The sequence below is a fragment of the Rattus rattus genome, chromosome 11, assembly GCF_011064425.1.
Source record: "Rattus rattus isolate New Zealand chromosome 11, Rrattus_CSIRO_v1, whole genome shotgun sequence".
NCBI classification, from domain to species: domain Eukaryota; kingdom Metazoa; phylum Chordata; class Mammalia; order Rodentia; family Muridae; genus Rattus; species Rattus rattus.
The window spans coordinates 22,393,636-22,406,250 of NC_046164.1; the positions used below are offsets into that span (position 1 = coordinate 22,393,636).

At 44.5% G+C, this 12,615-nt stretch overlaps 1 protein-coding gene across 1 annotated transcript in view; it reads left to right on the forward strand.

Moving 5' to 3' along the window:
• Positions 1–12,300, forward strand: part of Klb (klotho beta) — a 39,013-nt gene extending 26,713 nt beyond the window's left edge. The window contains exons 3-5 of the mRNA XM_032916864.1: positions 3,853–4,121; positions 7,413–8,556; positions 11,434–12,300. Of these exons, the coding sequence (XP_032772755.1) occupies positions 3,853–4,121; positions 7,413–8,556; positions 11,434–11,822 (1,802 nt within the window). The 3' untranslated portion in view covers positions 11,823–12,300. The remainder of the gene's footprint in view (positions 1–3,852; positions 4,122–7,412; positions 8,557–11,433) is intronic.
• The last annotated feature ends 315 nt before the right edge of the window (positions 12,301–12,615 follow it).

Here is a 12,615-nt window from a genome sequence, read left to right on the forward strand (position 1 = left end):
GGCTCACACAGAGGAAAGAGAGAAGTGACTTCAATAAATTGGCCTCGGGGGTTGGGGATTTAGCTCAGTGGTAGAGCGTTTGCCTGGCAAGTGCAAGGCCCTGGGTTCGGTCCCCAGCTCCGGAAAAAAAAAAGTTGGCCTCACATGTGCACTGAGGTATCACTTACCCACAGAGGCACCACACACACAAACACAGGCACCACACACATACATTCACACATTCAAGGCACCACATAATACACAGGCATACACACACACACACACACACACACACACACACACCACATACACACACACACTCACCACATACACACACCTACCTGTACATATGCACTCACCCACACATATACACTTACCTCCACACAGGTAACACACACACACACACACACACACACACACACACACACACACACACCCTCCACCACAATACATAAAAATGTAACTTAAATAAGTCCTAAATGTGGAGAGAAATTCCAGCTCCTGCCGAAAAGTGATTTCAGCAAGAGTTTTTAGAAAGAGCAAATCCCTCTCCCAGTCTCCCCTCTCACCCGACTCTGTCAAAAGGAACAGCTTAGAACACAGGCACACCCAGTGCTGGGCCACAAGGACATGCAGGGAGGGTGCCTCATAGGACACTATGTGCATCCTATGATGTTGCAAAACCCCTTTAGCTCCTTCAGTCCTTCCTCTAACTTCTCCATTGCAGACCCCACGCTCAGTCCAATGGTTGTCTGTGAGCATTCGCCTCTGTATTTGTCATGCTCTGACAGAGCCCCTCAGGAAACAGCTGTATCAGGCTCCTGTCAGCAAGCACTTCCTGGCTCAGCAATAGTGACTGGGTTTGGTGGCTGCATATGGGATGGATCCCCAAGTGGGGCAGTCTCTGGATGGCCTTTCCTTCAGTCTCTGTTCCAAATTTTGTCTCCATATTTCCTTCCTTGAGTATTTTGTGCCCCCTTCTAAGTGTTCTGAAGCATCCACACTTTGGTTTTCCTTCTTCTTGAGCTTCATGTAGTCTGTGAATTGTATCTTGGGTATTCCGAGCTTTTGGGCTAATACCCACGTATCAGTGAGTGAGTACCATGTGTGTTCTTTTGTGACTGGGTTACCTCACTCAGGATATTTTCTAAGATCAACCAACCAAACCCTCCAGATCTCCCAGGGAGGGACCCATGGCTCCGGCTGCATATGTAGCGGAGGATGGCATTGTCTGGCATCAATAGGAGGAGAAGCCCTTGGTCCTGGGAAGGCTTAATGCCCCAGTGTAGGGGAATGCCAGGGTGGTAAGGTGGGAGTGGGTATGTGGGAGGGGGAGCATCCTCATACAAGCAGGGGGGAGGGGGAGGATGAGGGGAGGGAGAATGAGAGGGGGCATTTGAAATGTAAATATGTAAAACATCCAATTAAAAAAAAAAAAAGAAAGAAAAAAGGGCTGGAGAGACGGCTCAGTGGTTAAGAGCACTGACTGTTCTTCCAGAGGTCCTGAGTTCAAATCCCAGCAACCACATGGTGGCTCACAACCATCTGTAATGGGATTTGACTCCCTCTTCTGCTGTGTCTGAAGACAGCTACAGTGTACTCATATACATTAAATAAATAAATCTTTAAAAAGAAAAAAATTAAAAAGGGCACATGTGCAGGTCCCTGGGGTGGGGTAGGCAGAAGGGGTCTGCCTGTTCCATCCCCCTCCTAGCACTACACCACCAAGGGACTACACCACCAAGGGGCCAGAACCACGACTTGCTGAGATGCACTTGTCTTTTGGAATATCTTGTCATGGTTTTCTACCTTTCTTTCAAAGAAGGATTTTCTATCTTTTTTTTTTTTAAGATTATGTGTATCAGTGCTGTGTCTGCACATACACCCATGTGCCAGAAGAAGGCATTGGATCCCATTATAAATGGTTGTAAGCCACCATGTAGCTTCTGAGGATTGACAGAGCTCTAACTGCTTGTGGAGACATCTCTCCAGCCCCTGGATTTTCTACCTTTTAGAAAAACAATGTTGGGAGCTAGAGAGATGGCTCAGTGGTTAAAGGCACCATCTGCTCTTCCAGAGGTCATGAGTTCAATCTCCAGCAACCACTAGGTGATTCATAACATCTGTAATTGGATCCGATGCCTTCTTCTGGTGTGTCAGCGACAGGATGCTCATATACATTAAGTAAATAAATCTCTAAAAAAAAAAAAAAAAAAAAAAAAAAAAAAAAAGAGGGAGGAGAGAAAAAAAGAACAGAAAAACAATGTTAATGATATTAAGACACACCAAAATGCAGAGATGAGGCATTTCTCTGAGGGAAATGAAAGGGCTTTTTGTTAGTTAGTTAGTTTGTTTGTTTTAAGAAAAATAGTTCAAGTAGGGAATGAGGAGATGGCTCAGCAGTTAAGAGCACTGTCTGCTCTTCCAGAGGTCCTGAGTTCAATTCCCAGCACCCCTAACCCTAACCCATCCACCCACATGGCAGCTTACAACTGTCTGTAACGGAAGTTCTACCGCGTTTGATGCCCTGGATATAGACACACAGTTAGCTCACAGATAGACATGCAGACAAAACACTCCTACACGTGGAATAAAGTTAATATAATAAAAAATTTAAAATGACTCAGGGCTAATTTCAGTTTTTATTGTAGACCAGGTTGGCCTCGAATACAGAGATCTATCTGCCTGCCTCTGCCTCCAGGATGCTGGGATCAAAGTCGTGCACCGCTACACCTGGCTCCCAGCCAGAGTTTAAAAGCTGAAAAAGTCCTTAGAGGACATCCTTTCCAATAGTTTCCTTTTGCAAATGAGGGAGCCAAGGCTCTGAACCTTGCCCAACAGCTCCCGTCTGCCCGAGACACAGAGATGGAGCAGGGCCTGGCCTCAGGCCTGTCGCCCTTCACCCAGCCACCTCTCACACCACTTTCCGGCTACACTTGCTGAGATGTCCCGAAAGCTGCTGTTTTCAGTCCCTGAAGGACAATTTCACAGAATGGACTGTTGTACACAAACAGGAACCAGCCCAAACTCAGACTGAGAAACTCTAGGTCACCAGTCAACATCTATGTCCCTAAGGCTCTGAAATTGCCATGCCCCAGGACACAGATCTGCACCCTAAATATCACTCCCCCAACCCCCTTTTTAAAGATTTGAGACAGGGTCACACTCTGTACCTCTGGCTGGCCTGGAACTCAATATGTTGACCAAGCCAACCTTGAACTCAAAGATCTGCCTACCTTTGCTTCCAGAGAGTTGATATTAATTAAAGGCATATACCATCCATCATACCCTGATAAACAATGTGGTTAAAAATGTTTCACTGCCAGGAAAAAAATTTTTTTTTTAAAAAGATTTATTTATTATATATAAGTACACCATAGCTATCTTCAGACACACCAGAAGAGGGCATCAGATCTCATTACAGATGGTTGTGAGCCACCATGTGGTTGCTGGGAATTGAACTCAGGACCTCTGGAAGAGGAGTCAGTGCTCTTAACCACCGAGCCATGTCTCCAGCCCAGGAAAAATGTTCTTAATGAGATCTTTCAACTATCATTTACCAGTATAGGGAGTGCATATTGTTTATTTATTTTAAGTGTAGGGCGCATGCAGAAGTCAGAGGACAACTTTGGTTAAGAGATTTGCTTCTCTCCTACCATGCAGGTCTCTGACTTAGGTTGTCAAGCTTCATAGCAGATGCCTTTACTGACACAGCCATTTTGCTGGCCCCAAACCAACAATTTTTGCTTAGATTTAAAAGGCCTGATATTTAGGGAAATCATTGCTTTTGTAGTGGGTTGTGCCCTGGCACGTTGTAAATGAACTAGAATGTTTAGGCCTCTGAAAAATCTTTGCTTCCTTTTTTCTTTGTAGCAATAAAGTTTGATGAAATACAAGTGTTTGGTTATACGGCTTGGACTCTCCTGGATGGCTTTGAGTGGCAGGATGCCTACACGACCCGACGAGGGCTGTTTTATGTGGACTTTAATAGTGAGCAGAAAGAGAGGAAACCCAAGTCCTCCGCTCATTACTACAAACAGATTATACAAGACAACGGTTTCCCTTTGCAAGAATCCACACCAGACATGAAGGGTCAGTTTCCCTGTGACTTCTCCTGGGGAGTCACTGAGTCTGTTCTTAAGGTAAGTGACTACTTCCAAATTAACCACACACCAGGGGAGATAGTATACACTATGTTTTTACGAGTGTTACGTGTAAGGATATCTTAGTAATTGTTCTATTGCCGTGAAGAGACATCATGATCACAGCAAGTCTGGGGTCTTCAAATTTATTGTCGGTGGTGGGAAACATGACAGTGTGCAGACAGACATGGTGCTAGAGAGGTAGTTAAGAGTTCTACATCCGGGGTCTGGAGAGATGGCTCGGTGGTTAAGAGCACTGACTGCTCTTCCTGAGGTCCTGAGTTCAATTCCCAGCAATCACATGGTGGCTCACAACCATCTGTAATGGGATCCGATGCCCTCTTCTGGTGTGTCTGAAGACAGTGACAGTGTACTCACATACATTAAATAAATAAATCTAAAAAAAAAAAAAAAAAAAAAAAAAAAAAAGGAGTTCTACATCCGGAAACAAAGGCAGCAGGAAGAGACTGAGACACACTTCCTCCAGCAAGGCACACCTCCAAATAGTGTCATTTCCTGTGAACCCATAGTGGCCATTTTCTTTCAGACCACCACAGGTGCTTTGTTTGTATATACATCTATCTGCCTGATAACCACAGAGGCCCTAGAACTAGGGATATATATCTCCAAGCCTGAGTTGTGATTTTTAAAAAGTTTATTGCATTTAATTGTATATACATGTGGTGCATATTGTGGTACATTCAGAGGTTAGAGGACAAAACTGTGGAGTTAGTTCTTTCCCTCTACTTTTTATGGGTTTGAGGGATTGAACTCAGGTCTCCAAGCTTACTGAGTAAACGCCTGCCCCTCTGAGCCATGCCAGCCTGAACCCACTATTTGTTTATTTAGTTTTTTCAAGACAAAGTTTCTCTGTGTACTCCTAGCTATCCTGGACCTCATTCTGTAGACCAGGCTGGCCTTGAACTCACAGAGATCCACCTGCCCCGCCTCCCGAGTGCTAGGATTAAAGGCGTGCCCAGAGAGCCCACCGTCTTTCTTATGAAGTAGTGTGTTTCAGATCAGCTCGTCACAGGTGTATGCAATGCACTTTGTCCTTTTTACCTCCCTTATCGTCCTCCTAACGGCCCTTTCCATTTGGGGTGCATCTTTATGTGGTCTCTCTCACAGATAATCACACGCGTTGTCTACAGCTAGTGTTCTCTGGAGGGTTGTAAAGCGCAGTGTATTTTGTTTGATCCTGCCTTGTTTTGTGGTAAAATGACCTTTTGTAAACACCTTTGCAATACCGGGATGCTCTGAATTTTTCAAACCACTGGAGCTGGCCTAGGCTGGGAAGACTGCTCAAGTAATTCATTATACACAGATTGAACTCCAAGCTCACGTGACCAATGCTTTCTGAGTTTAATGTTCTAGATTACTGGTTGGCAGATGGCAAGTGGGCAGTAATATGGCTTTGTAATTAGACTATGAAAGATGACACATGAAAAAACAATTAGAAGGAAAATATTTACCAAAGGTTAATTATTAGTTTTCCAGGTGCATTTAAATTCACTGGCCAGTAGGGAAAGCGCTTTAGCACAAGTACAGAATTTTTCCTTGCTCTAATTAATCCTGAATTTGGAAGTGTTTTTCTTTTTTCTTAAAGAATTATTTAAAAAAAAAAAGAATTATTTATTTTATGTATATAAGTACACTATAGCTGTCCTCAGACACACCACAAGAGGGCATTGAATTCCATTACAGATGGTTGTGAGTCACTATGTGGTTGGTGGGAATTGAACTCAGGACCTCTGGAAGAGCAGTCAGTGCTCTTAACCACTGAGCCATCTCTCTAGCACTGGAAGTGTTTTTCTTAAGTCTTTTTGTTTCATTCTACTTTATCTTATTTTTGTTTTTTTTTGTTTGTTTGTTTGTTTTTTTTGGTTCTTTTTTTTCGGAGCTGGGGACCGAACCCAGGGCCTTGCGCTTCCTAGGCAAGCACTCTACCACTGAGCTAAATCCCCAACCCTTATTTTTGGTTTTTTTGAGACCAGGTTTCTGTGTACCCTTGGCTGTCTGTAACTAAATCCAAGTCATCTTACCGCTCTACAGTGGTTTCCAGCTGAGACACCGTCCTCCCAGAGAGGTTCTCTAGCTCTTAGACTACACTGGGAAGTGGGTGGCACAGGACCATCCATGTATGGATGTGTGGCCCAAACGCAAAGAGGAAAATGTGGGGCTGAGACTGTGGTTTAGTTAGTACAGTGCCTAGCATGCGGGGGCTCTGGATCTGACCCCCAGTGTTGCATGAAGGGGGTTTAGTGGCATATACCTGCAACTCCAGTGCTTGGGAAGAAGGAACAAGAGAAGCAGGAGTTCCAGGTCACCTCAGGTTCTTTAGGTTTAGGGCTAGCCTGGGCTGTAGCCACCTAACCCCGCCCCCACACCAAACATAGGAAGAAAGGAAAAGGAAAGGAAAGGAAAGGAAAGGAAAGGAAAGGAAAGGAAAGGAAAGGAAAGGAAAGGAAAGGAAAGGAAATCAGAAAAGTCCATGACTGTCGGAGGTGGAAAGCCAGGAAGATCAAGGATTTAGGCTCCATTCACTCTTTCCCCTCATAACCTTGCATAGAGAGAACATTCCACAGTCTTGATGTGGAGCATGTGCTGTGCTCAACAGACACAGCACAAACCTGTGATGTTCTTGAACCTTCTTCCTTCATTGTATTTTTGAATTGTTTAGGAGATGGGGTATCTCCTATACAGCCCAGGCTGGCTTCAAACTCATAGCAGTCCTCCTGCCTCAGCCTCTTGCAATAATATTATAGGCATGCACCACTATTCTGGGCTATCATCCCCATCCCTCAGCCACTTTCAGGGACGGTGTGTCAACCGGCCTCCTCTGAATGCATGTGCTGCTCAGTGACTCCTTTACAACCTCACCTGTGTCATCAGCTTACGACAGGGCTTAGACTCCGTCCTTCAACTGAGGGTACCAAGCCAATTTCCTGATGCATTTGAACTGTCACATGAGATGTTATATAACCTGGATTTTTAGGTCATGTGAGCTGGAAAATGGCTTATTAGGCTTTTCTCAAACAGCTGGTCTTCCTTCCCTGTGTGCGGTTCCTTCCCGGTATTTCCTGGCCTCCCTGGAGCATTGAAGGGCTAGAAGGATTAAAAAAAAAGTCCTTTCTCCCACATTACCAGCAGAATAAACATCCTGAATACAGACCATTATGAAGGACAAAGTTATCATTTGTCTTGTAGTGAGAGGCTCAGCTCTTCCCATCTGACAGGTCGGGATCTGCCAGGAGCCACATTGATTTACCTGAATGCGTTTGTTTTCCACAGCCGGAGTTTACAGTGTCCTCCCCACAGTTTACTGATCCTCACCTGTATGTGTGGAATGTCACTGGCAACAGATTGCTATACCAAGTGGAAGGAGTCAGGCTAAAAACAAGACCGTCCCAATGCACAGATTATGTGAGCATCAAAAAACGAGTTGAAATGTTGGCAAAAATGAAGGTCACCCACTACCAGTTTGCTCTGGACTGGACCTCTATCCTCCCTACCGGAAATCTGTCTAAAATTAATAGACAAGTGTTGAGGTACTATAGGTGTGTGGTGAGCGAAGGACTGAAGCTGGGCATCTCCCCTATGGTGACGTTGTACCACCCGACCCACTCCCATCTAGGCCTCCCCATGCCACTTCTGAGCAGTGGGGGATGGCTAAACACCAACACAGCCAAGGCCTTCCAGGACTACGCAGGGCTGTGCTTCCAGGAGCTGGGGGACTTGGTAAAGCTCTGGATCACCATCAACGAACCCAATAGGCTGAGTGACATGTACAACCGCACGAGTAACGACACCTACCGTGCGGCCCACAACCTGATGATCGCCCATGCCCAGGTCTGGCACCTCTATGATAGGCAGTATAGGCCGGTCCAGCACGGGGCTGTGTCGTTGTCCTTACATTCCGACTGGGCAGAACCTGCCAACCCCTATGTGGAGTCTCACTGGAAGGCAGCCGAGCGCTTCCTCCAGTTTGAGATCGCCTGGTTTGCGGATCCACTCTTCAAGACTGGAGACTACCCGCTGGCCATGAAGGAATACATCGCCTCCAAGAAACAGCGAGGGCTGTCTAGCTCAGTTCTGCCGCGCTTTACCTTGAAGGAGAGCAGGCTGGTGAAGGGGACCATCGACTTTTACGCACTGAACCACTTCACTACTAGATTCGTGATACACAAGCAGTTGAATACCAACCGCTCAGTGGCAGACAGGGACGTCCAGTTCCTGCAGGACATCACCCGCCTGAGCTCGCCCAGCCGCCTAGCCGTAACGCCCTGGGGAATGCGCAAACTCCTTGGGTGGATCCGGAGGAACTACAGAGACATGGATATCTATGTCACAGCCAATGGCATTGATGATCTTGCTCTAGAGGACGATCAGATTCGAAAGTACTACTTGGAGAAGTACGTCCAGGAGGCTCTGAAAGGTAAGCTTTGGAGCATACAGAGAGGTGAGGTGGCAGAGGAATATACACTTGATAGCAGTGAAAACCTAGGCATAAAATTCACCACCAACTCAAGACCTGAGGCCCCCGGCTCTAGTCCATTGGATTTCTTCCTTAAAATAGGCCCTTATGATTGAATTTTAAATTTTTTGTTTTGTTTGAGACCATGTCTGTGTGGTCCTGTCTTGAAACCTGCTATGTAGACCAGGCTGGCCTTGAACTCAGAGTTCTGAGTGACCCAGCCTCTCTGCCTTCTGAGTGATGGGATTAAAGGCACGTGTACCATCATGTCTAGCTAAATTTTTAATTTTTACTTTCATCACTAATGTTTTTTAGACAGGGTCTAAATAGTAACCTGAGCTGACCCCTATCCTGCTTCTGCCTTCCAAGCAGTGTCATTATAAATCTAGGCCACCACATCTGGACTTTTACAACGTGCCATAATCTCAATACGTAAAGTGGCAAAGCATTTTCTCCCCTGGGAAATCTCACTTCCCAAGAAAAGTGCCATCTGTTTTGGATTATTTCCAGTGAGCTTTCTAGATATTCCTAATACAGTTGAGCTGAGGCTTATTACCCTTTTGCCTACAATTTTTTTGGGAGGGGACTTGAACCCAAGTTCCATTTGGCTGTACTAAAAAACTACATCCCCGTATCCCTAATTTTTATTTTATTTTTATTTTTTTGTGGAGCTGGGAATTTAACTAAGGACCTCGTACATACTCGCCGAAACACTCTACCACTGACCACTCACCAACTTTCTCTTTGTGGTGCTGGGGTTCAAACTCAGGGCTTTATGTGTGCTAAGCAACCAACCTCAAAGCAGCCACATAACTGGTTTTCTTTGTTTCAAGACAGAGTCTTGTATATCCTAGGCTGGTCACAAACTTCTACTCTCCTGCCTCCTCCTACACTTGCAGGCATGTGTAATCACACCTGTCTCAACCTTTTTAAAACATTGTATGTGTTCCATGTCATCGAATCAATTTATTTATTAATTATGTGCAGCGTTTGCCTGCACATACACCTGCAGACCAGAAGAGGGCACCAGATCTCATTACAGATGGTTGCGAGCCACCATGTGGTGGCTGAGATTTGAACTCAGGATGTCTGGAAGAGCACCCAATGCTCTAACCTCTGAGCCATCTCTCCAGCCCCATTATTAAAATTCTTATCCACCACCACCACCACCACCAAAAGAAAAACAAAAAAACAAAACAAAGAAAACCCCAAAACAACAACAACAAACTACTCTTAGGAATGTGCTGGGTGGTGGTGGAACACACCTTTAATGCCAGCACTCAGGAGGCAAAGGCAGAAGGATCTCCAGGCAAGGCCAACATGGTATACAGAGTGAGTTCCAGGAAAGCCAGGGCTACACGGAGAAACCCTCTCTCAAAGAACAAAAACAAAGCACCACCACCACCTCCACCACCACCACCACCACCACCACCACCACCACCACCACCACCACAACACACACGCACACATGTATGCATGCACGCACAACACATCTTCATGCATTCAACCATCCTTCTTTAGGTGAGAGTAGCACCTCACTGAAACATTTATTTGTAAAGAAATTATTTCTAATTACTTCCTTAGAGTAGATTGCCCAATATATGAAAATATTGGGGGCTGGGGATTTAGCTCAGGGGTAGAGCGTTTACCTAGGAAGCGCAAGGCCCTGGGTTCAGTCCCCAGCTCCGAAAAAAAGAACCAAAAAAAAAAAAAAAAGAAAATATTGTGGGACTGGAGAAATGGCTCAGCAATTATGAACACTGGCTGCTCTTCCAGAGGACCCAGGTTCAATTCTCTATATCTACATGGCAGCTCACAGCTAGATGTGACTCCAACTCCAAATTCGACACCCCCACACAGACACACATGCAGGCAAAACACCAATGTGCATAGTAAATAAATTCATTTTAATAAAAAGAAAAAATATTGTGGCAGAAATTCTCAACTTGGGGGTTGAGATCCCTTTGGGAGTCAAGTGATCTTTTCACAAGGTCACATATCAGATATTTTACATTATGATTCAGAACAGTAGTAAAATTAGTTATGAAGTAACAACAAAAATAGTTTTATTGGCGGGGGAGGGTGGTCGCCACATCATGAGGAACTGAATTAAGAGGTTGCAGCATTAGGAAGGTTGAGAACCAGTGTTATGGAAATTAGAATAACAAACAAGGACTAGGAACACAGTTAGTTGGTAGAGTCTTTATCTTGCGTGCACAAAGCCCTGGGCAGATCCCTAACACGAATAAGCTGGGTTTGGGGGCAAGAGGCCCCTCCAGCCCTCTGGACAGAGTAACAGGAAGACCAGAAGTTAATAGTCAATCTCAGCTTACACAGGGAGTTAGAAGCCAGCCTGGAATACGTGAGACCTTGTTTCCAAAATAAAATCTTCAATGAGAGTCGTGACTTCATAACTTTTTATTTATATGATCTCGGTTGCAATGAAGTTTTTTTTTTTTTTTGTTTTTTTGTTTTTTAAAGATTTATTCATTTATTATATATAAGTACACTGTAGCTGTCTTCAGATACACCAGAAGAGGGCATCAGATCTCTTTACAGATGGTTGTGAGCCACCATGTGGTTGCTGGGAATTGAACTCAGGACCTCTGGAAGAGTAGTCGGGTGCTCTTAACCGCTGAGCCATCTCTCCAGCCCCTGCAATGAAGTTTTAAAAATTGTTTTATTTATATTCCAAATGTTACCCTGCTCCCATCCCCCCTCCAAGAGTTCTTCACCCCGTCCCTCCTCCCCTTTGCCTCTGAAAGGGTGCTCCCCCGCCCAAATTCTTAGTTACTTTACTATCCATTTGTGATCAACAATGTTTTTTTTTTTTTTCAGCATATCTGATTGACAAGGTCAAAATCAAAGGCTACTATGCATTCAAACTGACTGAAGAGAAATCTAAGCCTAGATTTGGATTTTTCACATCTGACTTCAAAGCTAAATCTTCTGTACAGTTTTATAGCAAGCTGATCAGCAGCAGTGGCTTCCCCTCTGAGAACAGAAGTCCTGCCTGTGGTCAGCCTCCAGAAGACACAGAATGCGCCATTTGCTCCTTCCTCACACAGAAGAAACCACTCATCTTCTTTGGTTGTTGCTTCATCTCCACTCTGGCTGCACTGCTATCAATCACTATTTTTCATCATCGGAAGAGAAGAAAATTCCAGAAAGCAAGGAACTTACAAAATATACCATTGAAGAAAGGGCACAGCAGAGTTTTTAGCTAAACTATCATTTCTGTCATAGTTTAAAGATTCACTCCAGTTCCGCCTACTGATAACTTACAATGAGAGACAGCTCTAACCCAGGTGAAGACAATCGTTGCCTTTGAAGTGTGGTTCAAATCATACCTTTAGGTACTGACAATCAGTGAATCAGTTCTTGGAGCTGAAGATATCCAACAGTAACTCTGGGCATGACCCTGAACATTGCTTCGGGAAGTGTGAATCACTATTTCACATCCCCTTTTCTCTATTTTTCTTCTGTAAATAGCAATCTATTCACGGCAAAGAAATTAATTTTAAAAAGTGAAATCTTGTCTTAGACTTCGTAGTTTAAAACCTGCTTTGACGTCATTGTTGTTTTGAGACAGGTCTATTACATAGCTCTGGCTTTCATGAACCTTGCTATGTAGACCAGGCTAGCCTTAAACTCTTAGGTCTGCCTGCCTCTCAGCCTTCTGAGTACTGACTAAAGGTGTGTATCACATGCCCAGCTAAACCTATTTAAACCTGACAGTCAGTGACACTCTCATCACGTCTGACAAGGTGCTGTTAGGGCTGTCCTCAGATGGAGTGTACAGACACAACAGGCTTTTAGCTCACATCTGTCCACAGGTTAAGCATAGGCTCTAAAACACACCAATGCTAGTTTTCAAAAAAAAAAGTCTTTTCAGGCACTTCTTAAACATCCAAGTTTGTGAGCTCTCACTGGACTTGTAATTTTTATTTCTATTTATTTTTTTGTGGCTTGGTGAGTGGGTTCAAGACAGGGTTTTTCTGTCCTGATACTTGCTCTGTA